This window comes from Spermophilus citellus (genome assembly GCF_964194105.1).
Source record: "Spermophilus citellus genome assembly, chromosome: 13".
Classification (NCBI taxonomy): Eukaryota; Metazoa; Chordata; class Mammalia; order Rodentia; family Sciuridae; genus Spermophilus; species Spermophilus citellus.
The window spans coordinates 85,177,938-85,202,208 of record NC_138193.1 but is presented as its reverse complement, the minus strand read 5'-3'; the positions used below and the strand labels follow the sequence as shown (position 1 = coordinate 85,202,208).

At 38.6% G+C, this 24,271-nt stretch overlaps 1 protein-coding gene across 3 annotated transcripts in view; it reads right to left on the bottom strand.

Moving 5' to 3' along the window:
• Positions 1–19,035, bottom strand: part of SOS1 (SOS Ras/Rac guanine nucleotide exchange factor 1) — a 119,266-nt gene extending 100,231 nt beyond the window's left edge. For all 3 annotated transcript variants that reach the window (XM_081263810.1, XM_081263811.1, XM_081263812.1), the window contains exon 1: positions 18,813–19,035. In XM_081263810.1, the coding sequence (XP_081119936.1) occupies positions 18,813–18,899 (87 nt within the window). In that variant the 5' untranslated portion in view covers positions 18,900–19,035. The remainder of the gene's footprint in view (positions 1–18,812) is intronic.
• Positions 19,036–24,271: the final 5,236 nt, after the last annotated feature.

Genomic DNA, 24,271 nt, shown 5'->3' with positions numbered 1-24,271 from the left:
CTGAGTTGCTTAGAGTGTCACTAAGTTGCTAAGGCTGACTTTGAACTCAAGATCCTCCTGCCTCAGCTCCAGAGCCACAGGGCTTACAGGTGTATACAACTGTGTCTGGCCCCAATTTTCTTTTTAAGGCAAAATATAATGGACAAAGTGAGGAGCAAAAAAGATACAAAACATACAGAAAAAATAGCATTTGTTTTTCCTTAGCAGTTATTATTTTAATTAAATCAAACATTCTAATCAAAGGCAGCAATTGGTAGAATAGATTAAAATACATGATCTGAGCACATGCTATTTATAAAAGACTCACTTTTTACCTAAAGATACAAGTGGAATAAGGGGACAATCCGGCATGGTTGTACATGCCTGTAATCCCAGTAACTGAGGCTGAGGCAGGAGGATAAGGAGTTCAAAGTCAGCCTCAGCAAGTGAGACTCACTGCCCCAAACCAGTGAGACCCTGACTCAAAATAAAAAATAAAAAGGGCTGGGGATGTGGCTCAGTGGTAAAGAGCCTCTGGGGTTCAATTCCCCATACCAAAAAAAAATTTAAAAAAATCAAAGGGTCAGAAAAAGCTATACCATGCAAAAGAGAACTGGCTCTATTAGCGTCAGACAAAATAGGCTATTAGTCAAACACTGTTACCAGAACAAGAAGAGCATTACATGTTCATAAAAGTGTTAATTCATCAGGAAATATAACCATTATAAATATACAGGCAAAAATAACAGAGCCCTAAAATATATAAAGTGAACATTAACCAAAAAGGGAGAAATAGTTCTATAATAATGGCTAGAGACTTGACTATATCAATTTCAATAATAGATCAACCATCCAGACAGAAGGTCAATAAGGAAATAGATCTGAACATTATAAACCAACTATACCTAACAGAATATGCATACTTCTCAGATGCACATGGGACATTTTTCCATGATAAATCATAACACAAAATAAAATACCAATAAATTCAAAAAGATTAAAATTAAAGGCCTTTTTGGGCCATAATAAAATGAAATTAGAAGTCATTAACAAAAGAAAAACTAAGAAGTTCATAAATATGCAGAAATTAACTTAAACATAAATATGTAGAAATTGTTTAAACATCCAATGGAAGAAGTCACAAGGAAAATGAGCAAATAACTAGAGACCAATACTTACAGAAAACTGACAATATGCCACAACTTATAGGATGCACATAAGTAGGGCTCAGATGTAAATTTATAGATATAAATATTTACTTTTAAAAAGAAAATTATCTCGAATCAATAGCTAATTTTATACCACAGGGTTCTACAAAAAAGTAAACTAAACCCCAAGTAAGAGAAGGAAGGAAATAATCAAAATTAGAGTTGAAATAAACAAAATAGAAATTAAAAAATAGAATCAATGAAACAAAAAGTTGGCTCTTTGAAGAAAATCAACAAAATTAGCAAATGTTTAGATAGACTGCCTAAGGAAAAAAGAGAAAAGCATAAATAACTAAAAGCAGAATAATAGATTATAAAGAAGTACTATATACTGTATATCAACAAACTAGATAACCTAGAATAAGTAGATAAATTCCTGGAAAAATACAAATTAGCTAAGTGGATTCAAGAAAAAAACAAAAGTAGCCAGACACAATGCCATATACCTGTAATCCCAGCAGCTGGGAGGTTGAAACAGGAAGATCACAGGTTCAAAGCCAGTCTCAGCAACTTAATGAGGTTGTAAGCAACCTACTGAGACCCTGTCTCAAAATAAAAGTAGATGGGGGAGGGGGGAATGGGGATGGGGTTGTGGCTCAGTGGTAGAGTGCTCGCCTAGTATGCATGAGGCACTGGTTTCTATCCTCAGCACCACATAAATGTAAAATGATATTGTGTCAACCTAAAAACTAAAAATAAATATTTAAAAATAAAATAAAAGTATAAAAAAGGGCTGGGATGTCACTCAGTAACTAAGTGCCCCTGGGTTCAATTCCTGGTACCAAAAAAAAAAAAAAAGTCTAGCATTTGCAAAGCCTTGGGTTCAATCCCCAGCATGGAAGAGGAAGAGCAAAAATAAATAATTGAATCAGTAATAAAAAAAAAAACAACCTCCCAACAAACAAAAGCTCAGAGCCAGATGGCTTCATTGGTGAATTCTACTAAATAATTAACAGGAATCCTCTCAAACTCTTCCAACAGAAGAGAAAGAAACACTTCCCAAACTCTTTCTGTGAGGTCAGTATTACCCTAATACCAAAGCCAGATAAAGGCATCACAAGAAAATTACAGACTAATATCCTTTGTGAACATATTTGAAAAAATTCTCAACAAAAAAACTAGCAAATCAAATCCAAAACTCATCAAAAGGATTATACACTTTGACCAAGTGGGGTTTATTCTAGAAATGAAACAACAGTTCAACATTTTAAAAAGTGTAATATACTACATTAATGATTAATTTCTCACTTGACAAAGAAAAGACATTTGACAAAATCCAACACCTTTCATGAGAAAACATGCAGAAACAGAATAAAAGGGAATTCCCTCAACATGATAAAGGGCATATATAAAAATCCCATATCTCAAATCAAATTCAATGGTAAAAGATTGAAAACTTTCCCACAAAGATCAAGAATAAGATAAGGATACTTACTTTTACCATTTCTAGTCAACATTGCATTAAAAGTTCTAGCCCAAAGAAGGAAAAGCACTCACATTGAAAAGTAAAACTATTTCTATTTGCCAATAATAAAATCCTATATATCTATGTAAAGCCTAAAGGATCCACAAGAAAGTTACTACAGCTAAAAAATGAATTCAGCAAAGTTTCAGGGTACAAGATCAACACATAAAAAACTGCTGTATTTCTAAGCACCTGCAAAGAACAATCTGAAAAGGGAACTAGGAATCCAATTCTATTTATTATCTAAAAGAATAAAATACCTAGTAATAGATTTAACCAAGGAGGTGAATTGTATCCTAATATTTCAAAATGTTGCTGAAAAAATTAAACATGACCTGCACTCATGGGTAGGAGGACCTAATGTTGGTTAGATGTTACTATTACCAAAAACAATCTATGGGTTCAATACAATCCCTAACAAAATTCCCATAGCCTTTTTTTTTTTTTTTTGAGAAATGGCAATCCCAATCCTCAAATTCATATGAAACTGAAAGAGCAAAAATAATTAATTAATTAAAATAAAATAATCAAGAAAAATAAACTTGGAAGATTCAAACTTTTTGATTTTAAAACTTACAATTTACAATAATCAAAACAGTGTAGTATTATCCTAAGAGTAGACAGATCAATTAAAGAGAAGACAGAGTCCAGAAATAAACTCATACATCTATGATCAATTGATCTTTTATTTTTAACAAGGTTACTTTAAGAGTTCTTTATTTTTGAAATCTATTAAGCTTTATTAAGTTATGCCAATTGATCTTTGACAAGAGAACCAAGCCCATTCAGTGGGGAAAGAACAGACTCTTCAACAAATGGTGCTAGGATAACTGGATTTCCACCTTCAAAAGAATGAAGTGAGGCCAGGCACAATGGTACATGCCTATTATCCCAGCTACTCAGGAGGTTGAAGAATAAGGATTACAATTTTGAGGCCAGCTGGGGCAACATATTAAGACTTGGTCTCAAAATTTTAAAAGTGGGTTAAGGACTGGGAATGTAGTTCAGTGGCACAGGCCCCTAACTCATACTAAACACAAAAATTAACTCAAAATGCATCAACAACCTAAATACAAAAACTAAAACCATAAACCACTTAGGAGAAAACACAGGGGTAGATCTTCACGGCCTCGAATTTGGCCATGGATTCCTAGCTCTGACACCAAAAGTCAAGCAATGAATGAAAAAATTGATAAAATGGATTTCATCAAAACTAAACTTTTGTTCACCAGAGGACATTATAAGAAACTAAAAGCCAATATTTTGGTGGCATTTAAGAGAAAATATTTGCAAATCATGTTTAATAAAAATCTATTATCAAGTATATATATAAGGATTTCCTAAAAACTATAAATAACCAAAATAAAACATGGGCAGTGAACTTGAGTAGACATTTCTCTAAAGACATAAACAATGAAAACTACACATAATCAAATTTACAATGGAATATTACTCAACCATAAGAAGAATGAAATTATGGCATCATGCTAAGTGAAATAAGCCAATCCCAAAAAACCAAAGGTCAAAAGTTCTCTCTGATACACAGATGGCAACTCACAGTAAGCTGGGGGTGGGGAATAGAATTTCACTGGATTAGACAAAGGGGAATGAAGGGAAGGAAGGGGAGATGGGAATAGGAAAGACAGCAGAGTGAAGCAGATATAATCTTCCTGTGTTCATATATGAATACAAGACCAGGGTAACTCCACATCATGTAAAAAAAAAAAAATCACTAAAATGGTAGTTATACTCCATGTATGTTTGGTATGTCAAACTACATTCTACTGTTATGTATAACTAAAAATAACAAATAAAAATTTTTTACATGTAAAAAAAAAATGGGGGGCAATGAATCCCAACAGACATTTCTCTAAAGAAGACATACAAATGGCACACAAGTACATGAAAAAACACCAAATATCATTTAGCTATTAGGAAAATACAAATCAGCACAATGAGATACCATTTCATACCAACCAGAATGGAACCAAAAGGGGGGGTGGGGGAGTGTAGGCAAAGATGTAGAGAAACTGACCTTTGGGCATTGCTGATAGGAATATAAAAGAGTAAAGCCTCTGTGGAAAACAACATGCAGTTCCTCAAAAAGTTAACCAAAGTTACTAATGATCCAGAAATTCTAAAGTACATCCCCCAAAGAACTGAAAACAGGGATTCAAATCAATACTTATATGCCAATGTTCATTAAAGTATTAATCACATTAGCCAAAAGGTAGAAAGTACCCAAATGTCAATCAACAGATGAACTCATAAGCAAAATGTGGTCTATATACACACAACAGATTATTATTCAGCCTTAAAAAGGAATGAAATTCTAGCACATGCTACAACATAGATGGGTCTTGAAAACACTATGCTAATGAAAGAAGTCAGACACAAGTAGATAAATATTTTACTATGTAGAATAGGCAAGTCAATAGAGACAGAAAGTACATTACAGACTACCAGGGTCTGGGAGAGGGGGAAGTGAGAAGTTACTGCTAATGAATAGTTTCTATTTGGAGTGATTAAAATGTAGTAATGTTTATATAACATTATTTTTGGTCTTCTTTTCGTGTGTGTGTGTGTGTGTGTGTGTGTGTACACACCAGGGATTGAACCCAGAGGTATTTTACCAATAAGCCACATTCCCAGCCCTTTTCTTTCTTTCTTTTCTTTTTCTTTTTTTCCTTTGAGACAGGGTCTTGCTAAATTGCTTAGGGCCTTACAAAGTTGCTGAGGCCGCCTTGAATCCTCTAGCCTCAACCTCCCGAGCCACTGGGATTACAGGTGTGCACCACTGAGCCCAGCACAACATTGTGAATGTAATTAATCATAATGAATTACATATTCAAAAATGGTTAAAATGGAAAATTTAGTGTCATACATATTTTACCATGACAAAAAAATTCAAAGAAATGCCAGGCACACCTGTAATACCAGCGGCTAAGGAGACTGAGACAGGAGAATTTCAAGGTCAAAGCCAGCTTCAGCCAAGAACGAGGCACTAAGCAACTCAGTGAGACCGTCTCTAAACAAAATATAAAATAGGGCTGAGGATGTGGCTCAGTGGTCCATTGCCCCTGAGTTCAATCCCCAGTACAAAAAAAAAAAAATAATAAAAACATAGAAAAAGTTATTAAATCTATGTCCAGAAATCAGAATTCCATCTCTGTGTTAAAACAAAATGTAATTATCAATAACTGCACTCCATTACAAATTATTAAGCACTACATAGAAAGTAATTGTTTCAGGAATTATAAAAGAATAACTAAAATTTACATTAACTTATTATAAAACATCTATATTGATTAAAATCTCAACTTTTTAAAATCTCAATACTTGTTTTATTCTTTGATTTTCTTTTAACCCTGAACTAAGCTACTTTCTATATACTGGGATTGACCTAATTTGCAAAAGCTGCTTTAACACATTATGGGCAGATTATAGACCTTTTAAATCACAGATGTAAGTTTCATCAAAGCGATAACATTTTATTTTTTAATTTTATATCCATAATGCTTGCCATACAATACGTATTCAACTAATTTGATGAATAAAACTAAACTAAATCATCATGAAGATATCATTAAAGAAACTCTCAAAATCATCTTAGTATTACAGTTTGAAAGTATCTATTTTAAAAATAACATCTGAATAATTCAGGATCTAAAACTTTCTTTTCTCCCATGTTTATTCATCTCCCCCCCAACTCTAATAGGGGGTCACCAAAATTTGACTTGAGAGGAATTTCATTTGTATGCTTCTGAAGCAGCCCAACCTGGAAAGGAAAGCCAACAGGAGTGATCTCTGTGGCTGTATGGTTAGAGTACTTACTGCAGGGATGCTTGAAATATTGGCTCACTAACTTATACATAATAATATGGATCTCACAGTGTTTCTTTCATCGTAGTGTTTTGTGTTTTTGTTCATTACAGATTTAATTACATAAACATTGAATTATGAAATGCACAATTTATTAGCTATTGAAGTAAATTATATACCATTAATTTTAATAAAAATTAAACTTTTAAGAATTCACCTTAAGACTTCTTTTTAAACTAATATGAAAGTTTTGAGGAACAAATTACCCACTTTAGGCAGTGAGGTACAGCAGGGGGGGGGGACTATAATTCAATTATCCCAAATCAGGCAATTCATAGCTAGAGATGACCCTGGCTGGCCATGAGAATGAGCCTCTCAGATCTGACTACAGGAAGCATAATTGACTAAGGGCCCCAGCTGCTGCACTCTGAAATCCATCACTGTGTTTGTGCAGTGGCCACGCTTCTAACTGGTTCCTCCCAGCCAATGGATAGAGTATGGCAGGCATACTAAGGCAGACCTATTTCTGAGAGATGTGGAATTCCTGTGATAGACAACTTTCACTCAAATACTTCCTGAGGCCTTGGCAAACTTTCCTTAGTGTTGCACTGCAATCTGACACTTTTACCTAAAGTTCCTTCTTTCCTTACCTCTCTCCTTCACATGGAGTCAGACTGGCAGCACAGTCTGACAAATCCCCCTGACTCCTTCCCCTTTCCCCCTCACAAGCATTTCATTTAATCAATTTCTTACACACTTAATCTCATCTTAACACCTGCTTTTAAAAGGGCCTGGACTAATAATAAAGATAAAAGCTCCCTTTGAAGCATCACTTTATTTTTAATCTAGCCATTTTAAGTGAACTATTTCTAAAATACAGTTTATGCTTCCCTATTTGCTATCAGAATGCAATGAACTTGACAATTTCAATGCCTTTTGACTGACAGATTTAATCTAAGACCTGTCTAACTCATTAAGTATATTTATGAGGGGACAGATTCAGAATGACATACAATCAAAAAATATACATAAACACCTACTATATGTGAGAACTATGGTAAGCATTACAGGGAATACAAAGGTACTTCCAACCTACAAAAGGAAGCCACAGATTCAAATGATCCTTATAAGCCAGACTGTCATGATATGCTAAAACTGAGATATAAGGATATGAAGAGATCCATATGTGATTATAGTAGAAAGGCTTTGTGGAGGTAGTATTTGAAATGTACTTTGAAAAACATCATTGGAGCCTTCAGGTTGTACCTGCATAAAATTACCAAGGACAGTCCAACAAAGAAGTCTTCCATGTTTGTCTTTGGTGATAAATCCCTACCACAGTTCTCTCACACACTTTCATCCTCAGATTGCTGATAGTTTTTTAATTTCCCTCCCAATGCGCTCCTTTCCTATCTTTTCTCTTTCAAAACCAACATTACTTAGACTCCTAAGAAACCCAGGAACCCTCTTTTGACTCCTTCCTCAATGTCCTGCCCATCATTCACCAATCTACCTCTAAAATCTCCCTAAAATGTATCTACTTTTCTCTATCCCCAAGCTATTATCCTAGTTAAGACCACCATCATCTCTTCCACAAATTGCTGCAAAAATCTAACTGGCCTTCCTAGCTACAGTTCTGATCTCCTTTAATTTAATTCATGCCCCACAGAACAGTGACCCTTCAAAATTCATCTGTCAGGATTCTGCTTAAACCTTTCAGTGGCTCCCTGATGCTCATGAGATAAAATGCAATAATTTGATTCACAAGATCTGGCCCTGCACTCCAAACTCCAGGTACTCAGAACTCCTAACAAGCTGAGTTTCTTTCAGCCTTCCAAGCTACTACAAATTCTTCAAACTCATTTCCTGCTAATCCTTAGCTAGTTAACTCCCACTTTCATTTAAAATATCACTTCCATCATGCCCAAACATAAGTGTATGGAAGTCTCCTAGCTTCCCATTGTCACCCCAAGACTATTACTCCCCAGCCCATTCCTTTATGGTATATGCTATTTTCCCATTAACTAATAACTTCAAAATTCTTACTTTGGGGGCTGGGGAGTAATAGTAAAGCATGGGTTTAGCATACATAAGCCCTAGGTTCAATGCCCAACATCAAAGGGGTGGGGGGAAAAAAAAGAAAAAAACACACAACCTTACTTTTTTAATGCATCAGAACCTCCCCCCCACACACACACACACACACCTTCTTTCCAAATGAAATCCTATGCAGAAGATCAATACACTAAAGGGTTGAGCACCTCAACTTATAGTGGGGAATTTCAAAACCCTCTTCATTCATCTCCCTCTCTTATAAGGCATAAGGCACTTCCTTCTTTAATATCTAAGATTTAGAATTAGAAAACCATTGTGCTGTACAATACTGCCTATTCAAAGAAGGCAATACAGTATAGTGGATAGAGCTGTCTTAGAAACTTTATACTTAGGTTCAAATTCTGATTCTACTCCTTATTGTTAGATCTTGAGCAACGTGCCTTTCAAGGACCATTTCCTCATCTATAAAACTAGGATATTACCATCTTGAAAAGTAAGTCAATGCATGGGTCAGTAAGAAGTATGCAAACATGGTACCTAGGTACATAAGCAAAAACCCAATAAAATACTATCTGCCACGTTTCATTATCAAGTAATATAAGGTAGTTTTAACATTAAATACAAATCTACAGTAATCAACAAAGAGATCAATGAAATGGGATGAAAATCTTGGAAATAAACTAAAAGATATGTAAACATAAGTATAGATATGTTTATTCACATGCAAATGAAATAACTTAATTTTTATGAAAACACTAACAATTCAATTGGGAAAAGAAGATCTCTTCAACAAATAGTTTTGATAAATATCAGCATGAAATAAAAGTGAATCAATTCCTAACATATCATACACAATAATTAACTTGAAATAGACTACAAATTATATAAATAAAGCTTTTAGAATACAACATTAGAATATTTTCATGATTTGGTAGCAGGCAAAAAAAAAAAAATCCTAGAGGGCAATAAGCTTTAAAAACCTGATAAATTTGACTCCAACAATATTAACAGGCAAACCACAGGCTAGAAGAAAATATTCATAAAACTTGTATCTGAAAAATTGGGATAGTTACCAAAATATTTAAAGAACTCTTAAAATTCAATGCTAAATGGAAAATTCAATTTTTTTTACTGATGAAAGATCTGAGCAGACACCACTCAAAAGATGAGTGGTCAATAAGAACATGAAAAAATGCTCAGGATAAGTTATCAGAATAACACAAGCCATACTGAGACATCCACTACATACTCAGCAAAATTACAAAATTAAAGACTGGTAACATCACATATTACCAAAGATGTGAGGCAACTAGAACACTCATATATTGATGATGGGAATATAAATGGTGCAACTTCTTTGGGAAAATGTCTAGCACTTTCTTAAAACTAGACATCTACCCTACAAGCCATTTTCCTTGGTATTTATACAAGAGAAATGAAAGTATAGGTTTACAAAAGGACTTGTATAAGAACATTATGGTAACTTTATTCATAGAAGCCCAAACTTAAAACATGTATTCCAAGTATCACTGGAAGGATAAACTACGATGTTCATATTATGGAAAAAAGGACTGAATTCTTAAAAACACAATCTCAAAAGCCTCACCCAAAATACATACCATTATTCCATTTATATGATGTTCTAGAAGAGAGAAAATTAATCTATGTTGGGATGATAAAAGATCAGAACAGTAGTTGCATCTGGGGGATGGGGCAGGGATTGACTGAGAAGGAGCATGAAGGAAATTTCAAGAATAATGGTAATATTCTGTATCTTAGCAGAGACTTAGATTGCATACATTTGTCAAAACTCATTAAATACTACAATTAACATTTGTGTATTCCACTGCTCATATATCTTTCCTAAAAATAATTAATTGTCCACTAACAACTAAAAATATCTTATAAAAAAATCTGAAAAAAAATCTTACCCTTTATTTCATAATGAAAACAGAGACTACTAAGCACGAACTCTCTACTCCCCAACATACAAATCCATTTTTACCTCTTTTGCTACCATCTCAGAAGAAAGAAAATCACCACCCTGCCAGAGGTAGCATACCATAGTGTTTAAAATACAGTTTCTAGGGCATGGTAGTGCATGCCTGAAATCCCAGCGGCCCAGAAGGCTGAGGCAAGAGGATTATAAAATCAAGGACAGCTTCAGCAACTTAGCAAAATCCTAAGACATTTAGCAAGACCCTGTCTTAAAAAACATATATACATATATATACATATATATACCTATACATATAAGTATATATATATACACACACACACACACACACACACACATGTATATTATATGAATTTTTTTAAAGAGTTGAGGATGTATCCCAGTGGTAAACCACCCCTGGGTTCAATCTCTGGTACCAAACCAATAAAAGAAAAAATTAGAATGCAGGACTTGGGATATAGCTCAGTTGGTAGAGTGCTTGTCTCACATGCACAAGGCCCTGGGTTCAATCCTCAGCATAAACAAACAAACAAATAAATAAATGCAAACCCTGAACACTGAAGAAATTAAAGAAGCCACTAAATGAAAGAGTTCCCATGTACATTGATCAGCAGAATTAATATTGTTAAAATGGCCATATTATAGAAAATGATCTAGAAATACAGTGCATCAAAATACCTTTGACATTCTTCCAAGAACTAAAAAACCCTAAAATTCATTAAAAAAAAAAAAAAAGTTCAAAAGAACACCTGTAATCCCAGGGGCTCAGGAGGCTAAGACAGGAGGATCACAAGTTTGAGACCAGCTTCAGCAACTTGGCGAAGCCCTAAACAACTTAGTGAGATTCTGTGTCAAGATAAAAAAAATAAAAAGGGCTGGGGATGTGGTTCAATGTTCAGTACCCCTGGGTTTAATCCCTGGTACAAGGGGGGAAAAAAAATGGGGCTAGGAAAATTGGATATCCATATGTAGAAGATTCATACTACATCACTCTCTCTCTCACCCTGTAGAAAAATAAATCCAAAATGGACCAAAGCTCTAAGTAAAAGACCTGAAACTTGGAAACTGCTAGAAGAAAATGGGAGAAACACTTGAGATAAAAGTACCCATAACAACCGCCTGAATAGAACTCCAACAGCTCAGGAAATAATAGTAAGAATTGACAAATGGGATTGCATCAAATTAAAAAGCTTCTGCACAGCAAAGGAAACAATTAACAATGAGAAGACAACCTGCAGAATGGGATAAAATCCTTGCCAGCAAATCTTCTGACAGAAGATTAATATCCAGAATATATAAAGAACTCAAAAACCTCAACCCCCCAAATAACCTGATCAATAAATGGGCAAATCAATAAATGAACCAAACAGACAACTTCTCAAAAGAAGTTACAAATGGCCAATAATTACACAAAATAAAATATTCAACATCTTTGGCCATCTGACAAACGCAAATCAAAAGTACACTGAGGCTGGGGTTGGTGGCACATGCCTGTAATCAGCCGCTCAGGAGGCAGAGGCAAGAAGATGGTGAATTCAAAACCAGCCTTAGCACCTTAGCAAAGCCCTAAGCAACTCAGTAAGACCCTGTCTCTAAAATATAAAAAAGAGCTAAGGATGTGGCTCAGTGATTAAGTGCCCTTGGGTTCAATCCCTGGTACTAAAAAAACAACAATAACAACAACACTGAGATTCCATCTGATTTCCAGTCAGAATGGGTATCATTAAAACAACAAAAATCAGGGGGCTGGTAGAGCACTTGCCTAGCACATGTGAGGCACTGGATTTGATCCTCTACACCACATAAAAATAAATAAATAAAAGAAAGGTATTGTGTCCATCTACAACTAGAAAAAATATTTTTTAAAAAAATCTGCAATAATGTGCAGACTGGAGACGGAGGTTCTGACTTAAAAAAAAATACAAAAATCAATAAATGCTGGTGAGGATGGGATTTGGTGGAAATGTAATTAGTACAGTCATTAGAAGTCAGTATGGAAGTTCCTCAAAAAAGTAAAAATAACCATGTGATCCAGTTATACCACACCTGAACATATACCTGAAGGAATTATAGTCAGCAAAAACCAGACACAGTGGTGCATGCCTATATCCCCAGTGACTGGGGAGGCTGAGACAGAGGATCACAAATTCAAGGTCAGTCTCAGCAACTTAGTGAGACCCTCAGCATCATAGTGAGACCATCTCAAAAAATAAAAAAGGGTTGAGAATGTAGCTCAGTGGTAAAGGGCCCCTGAGTTAGATCCCCCAGTTAAAAAATAAAATAAATAAAAGAAAAAAGAAAAAAGAAGAAGAAAAGAAAGAAGGAAAGACAGCATAATATAGAAATACCTGCTTACCCATATTTACTGAAGCAAAATTCACAAAGCCAAGTTATGGAATCTAGGGACTCATCAATGGATGAATAGATAAAGAAGATGGGGTATATATACACAATAGAGTATTATTCATCCAAAAAGAACAAAATTGTGTCATTTGCAGAAAAATGGAACTGGAGATCATCATGTTAAGCAAAATGAGCCAGACTCAGAAAAACAAGTATTACATTTTTTTTCTCATACATAAAATCTAGGGGGTTAAAAAAAGAGTAGGGGAGCAACATGAAAGTAAATGAAGACTATTAGAGAGGAGAAAGGGCATCAGGGGGAGAATCAGGAGAGGAAAGGGGAAGAGTAGGGGGTGAAATGATCAAGGTATGCTAAATGCATATAGTAATATGCTATAAAGAAACCCATTATTCTGTATAATTAATATGCCCTAATAAAATAAAATTTAAAAGCATAAAATTCTTTTGAAAATGATTTTTATTATTTCATATTGCTTTTACTAATTCATTCTAGAAAAAAATTGTGAATTGTATAAAAAGCATAACAACCTTTTGGAATTACATTATATTCCTGGATTTATTTGAATGAAAATTGGAAATGTATAATACACAATTTTTTTTGTCTTGAAATAAAAGGGTAGTTCCATTAAAAGAAGAAGAAGAAAAAAAAAAAGAAAGCAGACTCTGTAACCAAATTACTTGGGCAAATCAGCTTTTCTAAATCTCACTTTTCTTCCCTGTGCAATGAAAGAATAACAGTATCTATGAGAATTAAATTGGAGCATGTGAAGTGTTTAAAGATAGGACCTGACAAACAGTTCAGGGCAAATTCTATTGCTTGTGTTACTGTATTCTTTCCTTGTTCAGCTCCTTCCCCAAAGACTCTTAACAATTTTGTCACCATCTAGTAAGAAGCAAAAATGTCTTTCCAACCTTGAATTTGAATCCCCTTCTTGCCTAAGCAGTATCTCACTTCTCCTCATTTAAAATTTGGAGGTGGGAGGGCTGGGGCTGTTGCTCAGTGGCAGAGCCCCTGCCTTGTACATGTGAGGCACTGGGTTCAATCCTCAGCATCACATAAAAATAAATAAACAAAATAAAGATATTGTGTTCATCTATAACTAAAAAATGTTTTTAAAAAAATTGGAGATGGGAGAAGGTCATCTGCATTCTTTTTTCATGCATGTTCATCTTCTACCCTTTAAATAAAACTGTTCTGAAACAAATGATCGATGACCCCTTAGCTGTGAAGTCTAACACTTTTTAGGCACTGAGTTACAACTGACATACAATAAACTGTAGATATCTAAAACTGGTCAATATGAAAAATTTTAGCATAGCGGCTCAGGAGGTTGAGGCAGGAGGATAAGTTCAAGGCCAGCCTCAGCAACTTAGCAAGGCTCTAAAACATTTAGTGATATCTTGTCTCAAAATAAACAAATATTTCCTGAAACCATCAACACAATCTAGATAAGTGAACATATAATCCTCTCTTTAAAACAAACAATGATCTATATTATTTGCATTTTCTAGAATTTCATATAAATAGAATTTTACAGAATATATGCTTTTGGTTTGGCTTTTTCAGCTAAATTAAGATTCAGCCATATTGTCAGGTGTATTGGTAGTTTTTTCTTTTATTTTCATTTACAATGCTGGGAAATGAACCCAGGACCTTGAATATGTTGGACAAGTGCTCTACCACCAGCCCTAGTTCATTCCTTCTTATTCCACTATATGGCTATATCATAATTTATTTATTCATTCTTATAGATGGACATTTGAATTCTTTCTAGTTTTTGGCTGAACACAGCTGCCATGAAACATTCATGTATAAGTCTTTCTATAGATACAGATTTCATCTATAGCTTTATTCCTCCTCCCTCCCCCAGCCACCACCAATACTGAGAAATGAACCCAGGAGTCGTCTTCACTGAGTTATATCCTCAGCCCTACATATTTTCAGACAGGGTCTTATTAAGTTGCCCCAAATGACCTTCACCTTGGGTAATTTAATAATGCCATTCTCTTACCTTGGCTTCTGAGTCACTGGAATGTGTGTACCACTATACCTGACTACACTTATAGCTTTACTTACATAAGTAGAAGTTTCAACTCTGCTTCATTAGATATCAACAGCCAATTACCAGTTGGAAAAGTACAGCTGGATAACCCAAAGGGACTTTTAAATCAACATGTCCAAAAATCATTTTATGCCACTCTTCTCTCCATCCCAAAGTCCTCTACAATTCTCTATCCAGATCAAAGGCACTCAACTCAGAAACAACTCTTCCTGTTATCCTTAACTTCCCCCATCAGATACTAGACCCCATCAATACTGCCTTTTAAACATCTCTCAACAAAATAGAATCTATCACACTTCCATTCTAGTTCAAATGTAGCCTTAATTCAAATGTATATCATCTCTTATTTGAACTAACAAACTAGCTTTCTAACTTTTCTCCTTGATTCAAGTCTCATTCTTTTCCAACCCATTTTCTTTTTTTATTTTTTAAAAGTTAATGAACTTTTATTTTATTCATTTATTTATATGTGGAGCTGAAATTGAACCCAGTGCCTCACACATGCTAGGCAAGCACTCTACCACTGAGCCACAACCCCAGCCCTCCAGCCCATTGTCTATTATGTGTGAAAGTGAATTTTCTAAAATTCAAATTTGGTATTATGCCACCAGTTCTGTTGTAATGCTAGCAACTTCTGGAGGCAGAGGAAGGAGGATCACAAGTTTGAGGTTAGCCTGGGTAATTTAGAAAGGACCAATTAAAAGTGCTGGGGATTAGCTCATGGAATTCACCTAAGGATTCAATTCCCAGTACAAAAAAGAAATAAGTCCTACCCCTAACAAACAAATGACAATAATCCTCCTATGGCTTCTATCTCTTCAAACTCCAACTTAACAAAAAAGTTTATAACCAATTCTCTCTCCAGACTCACCTCATCATGTTCTAACTTAGTCTTTCTGATTATGTTGTTTACCTCAGTATCCTTAGTGCCAAAGGAAATACATAGTCTGAAGTAGGCATGATATATCTGTGGGATAAGACAGGACTTAAGCTGATAGATGGAAAGAGATACAGTGGGACATTCTAAACATTTCAGGAAAAGTGGCAGTACTATCTGGCTAAATCATAAAGAACAGGAAAGATTATGGGAGGGAATCCAGTCAGAAGATCACAATGAAGCCAGATCATAAATCACCAACAATTCCATGCTAAAAACTGCACTTTATCCTACATTAAGCTCAAAAGACATCAAAGGTTCTGAACAAGAGTGTGACATGTTCAGAACTATCCTATAATTTCTGAATTTTGAAAAATAGATAAAGGGCAAGTGAGGAGGCAGTGAACTAAGAGGCTATCACATTAATCTAGGAAAGGAGGTTCAATTAGAGCAGTTAGAGGAAGGAATAGAACAATATCAAAGGGAAAAAAAACATACAACCTTAGTCCAAATGTGGTCAGTAATGCACAGAGAAAAGTCAGAGATTACTTCAAAGTCTTGAACCAGTCAAATAAAATACTAAAGCTATTAATCAAAAAAGAAATTTAAAACTGGCAGATGGAGGAGAAGGTGATAGTTTTAGTTTGGGTATTCCCTGACTCGGTTTATTAAAATTGAATGCCTAACAGATATCAGGCAGTGTATGTAAGGGGAATAAAATGAGGGTACGATATCATCCCTGTTCTCTGAAAGCATTCAGTACAGTTGGGGCAAGGGGGACACACAGTAAATTGGAACCCAAAATTCACTGCTAAGAGTTAGGATGGGGGCTAAAACAAAACAAAGGAGTAACATCCAATTCAGCCCTGGAGATTTAGGAAAGCAATAGGGTTGAGTCCCAGAGGATGAGAAATGTCAAGTCCAGCAAATTAGGACATCCCAGGTGAAGGAAACAGCCTATCCAGAGACCTCAGGTGAGAGAACACAAATGGGGCACAGTAGTCTAAGAGTCTGAAGGAAGAGTTCAAGATATGGACATATGCATATGAAATGTCCAGCAGGTATGTGAAAAATGCAGCTTTTGAGCTACATATTTGACCAAGAAATATATTTTTAACTTTGTCTTTGATATCTCAGAATTGTTGCCAGTGGATAGTTAAATTACTGGAAGAACCTTACATATCAAGTAGATGGTGTACATTTCCTCTCCTCCCATTAATTCTTCAATGGTACTCTGCTTAAAGTCAAAACTTGGGTTATGTAAATAAGCAAACATCAAACACCACAACTAAGAATGTGGAAAACTGGAATACATGTCCTGTCTAAACAGGGAAAACATTTACTCAACTCCAGCAGTTTATACTGCCTTGCTAGACTGGGGACTCTAAGTGGAGAGATATTCCTAGTCAAAAAAACTGAAAATTGAGATTTTGTGTAGTATTCCCATTTTTAAATATTGGCAAATAATTACATTTAAAAATAAAACAACATTGTGCCAGTAAAATAAAATGTATCTATGGACAGATTTAACAAGGGCCACCCATGTGGCAATTAGACCAGGTCTGCTTAGCCCCTACAGTGCTCTTTCCATTCCTACAAAGATCCTCATCTTGTATCTTGGTGATTCCCTCAAGATAGGAGCTGCTTGCTTCCAACAAAATGGCCCCAAACTGGTAATGCTTTAGAGGTTTTGTTTTGTTTTAAACACATCTTGAAACAAATTTTCATTGTCCCCTTACCCTGTCAGGATACCAGCTTCTAGTGTCACTGACACATGTCTCCCCTTCTATTACAAGCTAATAAGTTTTCAGGTAAAGCAAAAGTAAATAGAATAAAACCTGATGGAATGCTTAATGAATCAAATATAAGATATATGACATCTCTTTGATTTTCTTAGAAATTATCACAGAGATGTTTGCAACTAGTGAAACACTTGAGAGGGAAAGTCATAACATAAATTTGAAAGAGCAAATTCTACTAACAAACCAAATAGTTTCCATTGTCATACACCAAGAGGGAGAGGGGGACAACAGGTCAAAAGGAAAGTAAAAGTTGCTAGCCTTGGAAAAATATCATACCTTTTAAGATATTTATGGTAAAGTATAAATGTTTTGCATCAAAGGTACACCATTATCTCAATTCTCAGGAGGAGCAAAATGATATTTTAACTAGAGAGCCTGACCATTCTTTGAGCAAAAAGAAGAAACGATATAAAAACAATGTCTATTGAAAAGGTAAATGAAGAAAAGGAAACAAAATTATCTGTTTTTAAATTCATTCAAACACACCGATTTCAGATGTTTTAATACTGTATTTACTGTCACAATGTTGCTTTAGAAGTTTTTACACTTGCAGCGTAACTTTACTTAACAAAGAGGCAAGCTGAAAGTAACATACATAGGTTAAAAATTCTTAATAAACCAAATGACCATACTAAGATTCTCAAACCACCCAAACCCCCGCAAAATCTGAAAACAGTGGCAAGGGCAACGGCCCCTGTTAATGGGGGAGCGGGGGTGTCAGCAGACTGTAGAGTTATTACTGAGGACGAGCAGAGCAAAGCAAAGCAGGCCTCGTTCTCGTTGGCAGGCAAGCTCGCAATTACTTAGAGCAAGCATTATGGCCAGAGCATTCTTGAGCCAGTAAAACGAGAGTACTGGACACCTAAAACCGGAGGCTGACAGCAGCTCTGCCATAAGACCCAGAAGGCGGAAAAGTGTCCTGCTTTGACCTCCACTGAAAACTGAAGCTCCTCCAATTGTTGTCTGAATCAAGGGGCAAGGCAACGGTGGTTGGATTATTCGGACAAACTGGCTTCTTGCGGCCTTCCCACTCATCGGGTGAATGTCAACACCGAGAGCCAGCCTAGAGTAGGAAAACCTAGTGTGCGCGGTCCTTTCAGGAGAGATGATGAGACAGGGAAGAAAGACTGCCCTGTGCGCCCCGCCTCCCCAGCCCTCGCCCAGCCTGGCGCCCGCGCTGGGGGCTGCAGCCGGGAAGCGGGGTTCCGCGCGCTCCTCACCTTTTTCAGCGCAGGCACCAGCAGCCCCCGCCACTTGGGCGCGTTCTCCTCGCTGAAAAACTCGTAGGGCAGCTGCTGCGCCTGCATGGTGCCCCCAGGGCGCCTCTGGGCGGGGAGCGGGGCGGCTGCGGCGGCGGCGGCCGGGCCGGGGAGCCGCGAGAGGGCGAGCTCGCAGCGCGGAATAGGGCCGGGGCTTCTCCGGACGGCCCGGCCCCCTCCCGGCGCCGCGCGGCCGGGCTAGCCCTAGCGAGGCGGCTGGGGGGCGAGGCCCGCACCCGGCCACCCACCCGACACCAGCACCAGCCGCGGAGAGCGAAAGCAGCCCGCCGGCGGCGGCGGCGGCATCCCGCACCACCGCCCCGGGGCCAGGCCCCCCGCCCCTCCCCGGCCCGCCGGCGCCGCCCCGGGCTGCCCTCCGCCGCGGACGCCGCCCGCCTGCCGGGGCCGCGCTCCCGGGCCCGGCCTGGCCCGCCGAGGAGCGGGCGGCTGGGGGAGGGCGTGTGGAGGGACGCTCCGACCGCGGCGCCCGCTCTGCCCAGCAGACTCCCGAACACCAGACCCTCCCGGCGCGGCGGGGCTGGGGCTGGGGTCTAGCGGGGGAGGGGACGAGCCCGAGGTCGTTGTTGGGGAATCTGGCTGCCCCGAGCTGCCGCCGCGGCCGCCGCCGACGCCGGTGTAGCGCTGGAGCTTCCTACTAGAACACTGAACCTGCTCACTACTGAGCATGCGCCGCCGGGCTGGGCCGGTTCGCTCCGGGTTTTCCGGCTCCCGGTGGAGGAGGAGGGACGCGCGAGAAAGGGAGGGCGCCCGGCCGGGCAGTGGCTGCGCTCCCCGGGCTGCAGGGGAGGGGCGAAAGGATCCTTGAAGGCAAATCCCTGCCGAGCGCGGCCCGCGGCGGATGGGGATGTGAGAGCTAAGGCAAAACGTCCCCCATTGTATGGTCCGGCCTCGTCGAATCCCACCCCACCCCTGAAGGCGCGGGGCCTTTCGTTTCGGAGAAGGCGGTGTGTGTGTGTGTGTGTGTGTACTTTGTTCCGGAGCATGAAGATAAGGACTGCCCAGAACAAGCAATGTATAGTAAACAGACTGCACAAAAGATAGGTTCCCTCTCACGAAAGCTACTGCTCAATATTTACCGGATAGTGTAAGTGATTGCAGTGTTTCAACTGGTCTTACCATATCATCGAGAATAAATGTACGTGTAGTATTGATTTTGTGATTAGACTCGATCTGTTCAAACCCACTTCAAATGTGAACTCCAATAAGCACTTACTTCCAATGGAGGTTGAGACCTCTTTTACAGTTCCAGATCCCAGAGCATTTTACTTATGCCCCCCTCAGGATACACGCATACACACCACCCGCCCGCCCCCCTCCTCCTCTTGGAACTAGATGACAAGCTTCTGGGAGGCAGATTTTTCCATCAAGGGCTCTACCCAGGATAGGCACTTAGTGCTTATAAAATGCTAAAGAAAGAGCATCTATACATTGTCCTTCCATCCCAGGGATGCAGATGTTTGTTAATAATAGTGGCACTGTGTGGCACAGTGCCGCAACCTTAACACCTCACAGTTTATCATTAAACACTTTCTGAAAATCATCTCATTTAATCATAATTACCTATTGTTTTCACTTCACAGGTGAGAACTAGTCTGGGTTAAAGTTGATACTGTGTTCTGCTATTCTGGAGAACAGTAACAAGATGAGAAATGTTTAAGCCATAGTTATTACTCTTTACTCTGAGAATCTGTATAGAGTCTTAGATTCTTTCATTTTAAAATGTGCACACATAATTTACATTTTTAAATTCCTCACACTTTTAAAGTGTTCACAAATCCTCTGGTTAAGACAGTAGAGGAACCATAGCTTGGAGGGGTGTTGGCAAATGAAAGGGGGGTTCAAAGAACATGTCAGTCATATTCAAATGTTTAAAGAGCTGTGATATGGTTTGTGTGGTTCTACATGACTGACCCAAGATCAGTTCTCTGTGGGAAACTATTCCTATTTCTCTTTAAACACATTTCAAACTTCTTACCATAGCATCTGGCTCCTATTTACATTCTCAACGTTTTCTCACCATTCTAAACCTTGGCTCACCACTCTCCAGTTACCCTGGCCTGCTATTCCTAGAAAACACTAATCTCTTTTCTGTTTCAAAGGACTGGAGTTTCTCTCTGGAGTTCCTAGCTATTCACTTCGCTGGTTATAAACATCACGACCTCCCTCTGATAGGTCCAAGTAGTTCCCATCTCTATGTTTCTACCATAAGCCTTGCATATTTCCCTACTAGCACAGGCCTCTCTATTTTTGTCTTTGGCCCCCTTCGCACTAAAACATAAACTCCTAGAGAACAGTGTCTTGTTCATCATGGCATCCCCAAAACCTACGGTGCCTGCACAATCGATGGTAACATATATTTCCGAAAGAATGAAAGTTGCATGGACGAAACTTTCAGAGACTCTATCATCAAACTTATCCCCCCAAAAAATCACGCAATCTTCGAGGGTGTGCAAATAAAAACTACTTTCACTCACTCCAGGACGTTAGGAGCGTTCAGTGGTTGGAATTGTTAATCTACAAGCTCCCCTTCAATTAGGAAACCTGTTTTAATTGCCGAGGGAATCAAGTCCTAGAAACATGAAGTACAGAACGGGCTGGTCACACTTAATGGCCGAAGGGAAGTCCGGGAAGCAAAGAGAGCAAGCGCTGGAGGAAAGTTACAGCGAAGACTCCAAGCTTCTCAGCCCAGTAATCTAGGGGGAGTGTCGGGGCTGGCACAGCTAAGGTCACGGAGCACAAGCCCCTCTCAACTGCCTGCCTATATCTCTTGGGACAAAACAATACTCCTATCGGCACGCAACAAGAGAAGACTGCCACGCCAGACTCAGAAGCTTGTGAGTTTAGATGCAAAACTCTCCGGGTCCGCTCAACTTGAACCGCGAATGGATGTCCCGTCGCGCATGCGCAGATACTTCAATTTTGACGCCCCTCCTCAGATCTAACGAGCCTCGCGCCCTAGCGGACGTGACGCACGGGGGCGCGTCCAGACGCTGTAGCCGAAGCCCGAGGCGGGGCGCGTCCAGGCTGGGTAGCCGAGTTCCGAGTGCGTCGGAACTGGGGCGGCGAGGGAGGGGGCGGGGAGGACGTTCAGCCCTTAGGTGGGCCCCCTGCAGGTGGAAGTGCAGCGCTCGTGCTTTTCTTTGGCCAGGACTGTGCCGCCTGATTCCCCTGCCTCCCCGCTGTCAGAATTATCTACCTGAAGCAAACTTTTGTTCAAAAGCTTCCACTGGAGCCCCAGGATAAAGTCCAGAGTCCTTAACCTGATACTCATGGCCTTGCACAATCGAGCCACTGCTCTTTCCAGCGAACTCTCCCACTCAAAATGAACTTATCTTGCCTCCTACAAACCCATCACTTGAATGTTTCCCGTGTGTGCTGTTCTGTGTGCCTGGAAGGCCCATAACCTTTTTCTCCAATTCCAGCAACACAGCCCCAACCCAGAACCCAGGTACTTGCTCTTGGTGGAACTGGCACCCATGCTGCGGGCTTTCAGCTCCAGTGCCACCTTCTCTCTGAACTCCTTCCAAGCTCTCATGCAGGATTCCTTCTTTAGAATTTTAGGGCCTGACAGGCATCACCAACAACTTTCAACCATTAGCCAAGTTAATGTATTCCCTCCTCTAGGGCAATATCAACCCTTCATTCTTTTCCTTCGTTTAGATCTCTACCTTCAATTCCAGTTGTCCAAATACAATAGCATGTCCCCAGAATATTCATGAGATAAAACAGTGGCTGAGAAAAACGGCTGAATGCCAACCTTTTATTTACCTTTAGCGGATACTTGAGTCTCTTACCCTCGTGCCTCCTTTACTCCAGTGTCCCTCAGGAAGATAGTACGAAGCAGGGTAGGTACAATTAGGAGAGAAGATCAAGGGATCTTTAAGATAGATGGAACTACTCTGTGCACATCTTCTTCAGGATCCCTACAGAGTCCAGCTTTTTGCAAAAGCCACTCCAACTGATTGAAAGTGTAATAGTTCTCAAAAGGCAACTTTTATTCCCTAGATGTTTCGTCATTAAATGTGATAAACTAAATCTAAAAAGTACATGGAAGAGCATGAAGCTAATTTGCTAATTGCCATTTAGAACGACAAGGTAGGAGAATTTGACATAACAGATATGAATATTGATTGCATAGCAGAGAAATTAAAACAATATGGGGGGCTGGGGATGTAGCTCAGTGCTAGAGTGCTTAACTAGTATGCACAAGGTCCTGAATTCAATCCCCAGCATTACAAAACAATGTGGCATCAACACAGGAACTGATAAATAAACCAATGGATCACTAGTGAGCCAAATATACAGAAACCTCTGATTCATTTTTTTGGGCAGGGAGGGGCTTTCTTCTTTTTTATTTTTTTCAGTACTGGGGATTGAAACCAAGGATATGTTACCAATGACCTACATCCCCTACACCCTCCTTTTCTTTTTGAAACAGGGTCTTACTAAGTTACTGAGGATCTCAATCAGCAAGTGCCACCAAGCTCAGCTAGAAACCTGATTTATGGCAGAGGAGGTGTAGCCAATGACTTGGGAAAGGATATACTATTCATAGACAATTGATAAATACATGTAGAAAAAGATGAAATAACATCCTTAACTCCCACCCTACACAAAACAATCCCTTTGGATTAAAGGTTTTAAATGCAAAAGGCAAAATTATAAAACTATGAGAAAGAAATAAAGAATACCTTTATGAGCCCAAAGTAGAAAAGTGAAAGGATAAGACAAAATTAGAGCAAGTCATTGCAACTCATATAACCAAAACAGAATTAATATAGAGAATAGGTAGTTTACTTGGAGAAAATTATGATTAAGAATTTACCTCAATAATCAAGGTATCATTCGAAGTGAAATAAGCCAGTCCCCAAAAGCCAAAGGTCAAATGTCTTAGCAGATATATGGAAATTAACTCACTGTGTGGAGAGGGGGTAGAAATTCAATGGATTAGACCAAAGGGAATGAAGGGAAGGGAAGGAGAATAGGAAAAGGAAAGACAGTGGAATGAATCTGACATAATTTTCCTATGTCTCTCTCTCTCTCTCTCTCTCTCTCTCTCTCTCTCTCTCTCTATATATATATATATATATATATATATATATATATATCACAATGAATCCCACCATGGTGTACATCCACAAGAATGGGATCCTAAATAGAATAAGATACATTCCATGCTGTATAATTATTTCAAAATGGATTCTACTGTCATGCATAACATTAAAAAGAACCAATTAGGGGCTGGGGATGTGGCTCAAGAGGTGGCGGGCTCGCCTGGTATGCGTGCGGCCCGGGTTCGATCCTCAGCACCGCATACCAACGGAGATGTTGTGTCCGCCGAGAACTAAAAAATAAATATTGAAAATTCTCTCTCTCTCCTCTCTCCTCTCTCACTCTCT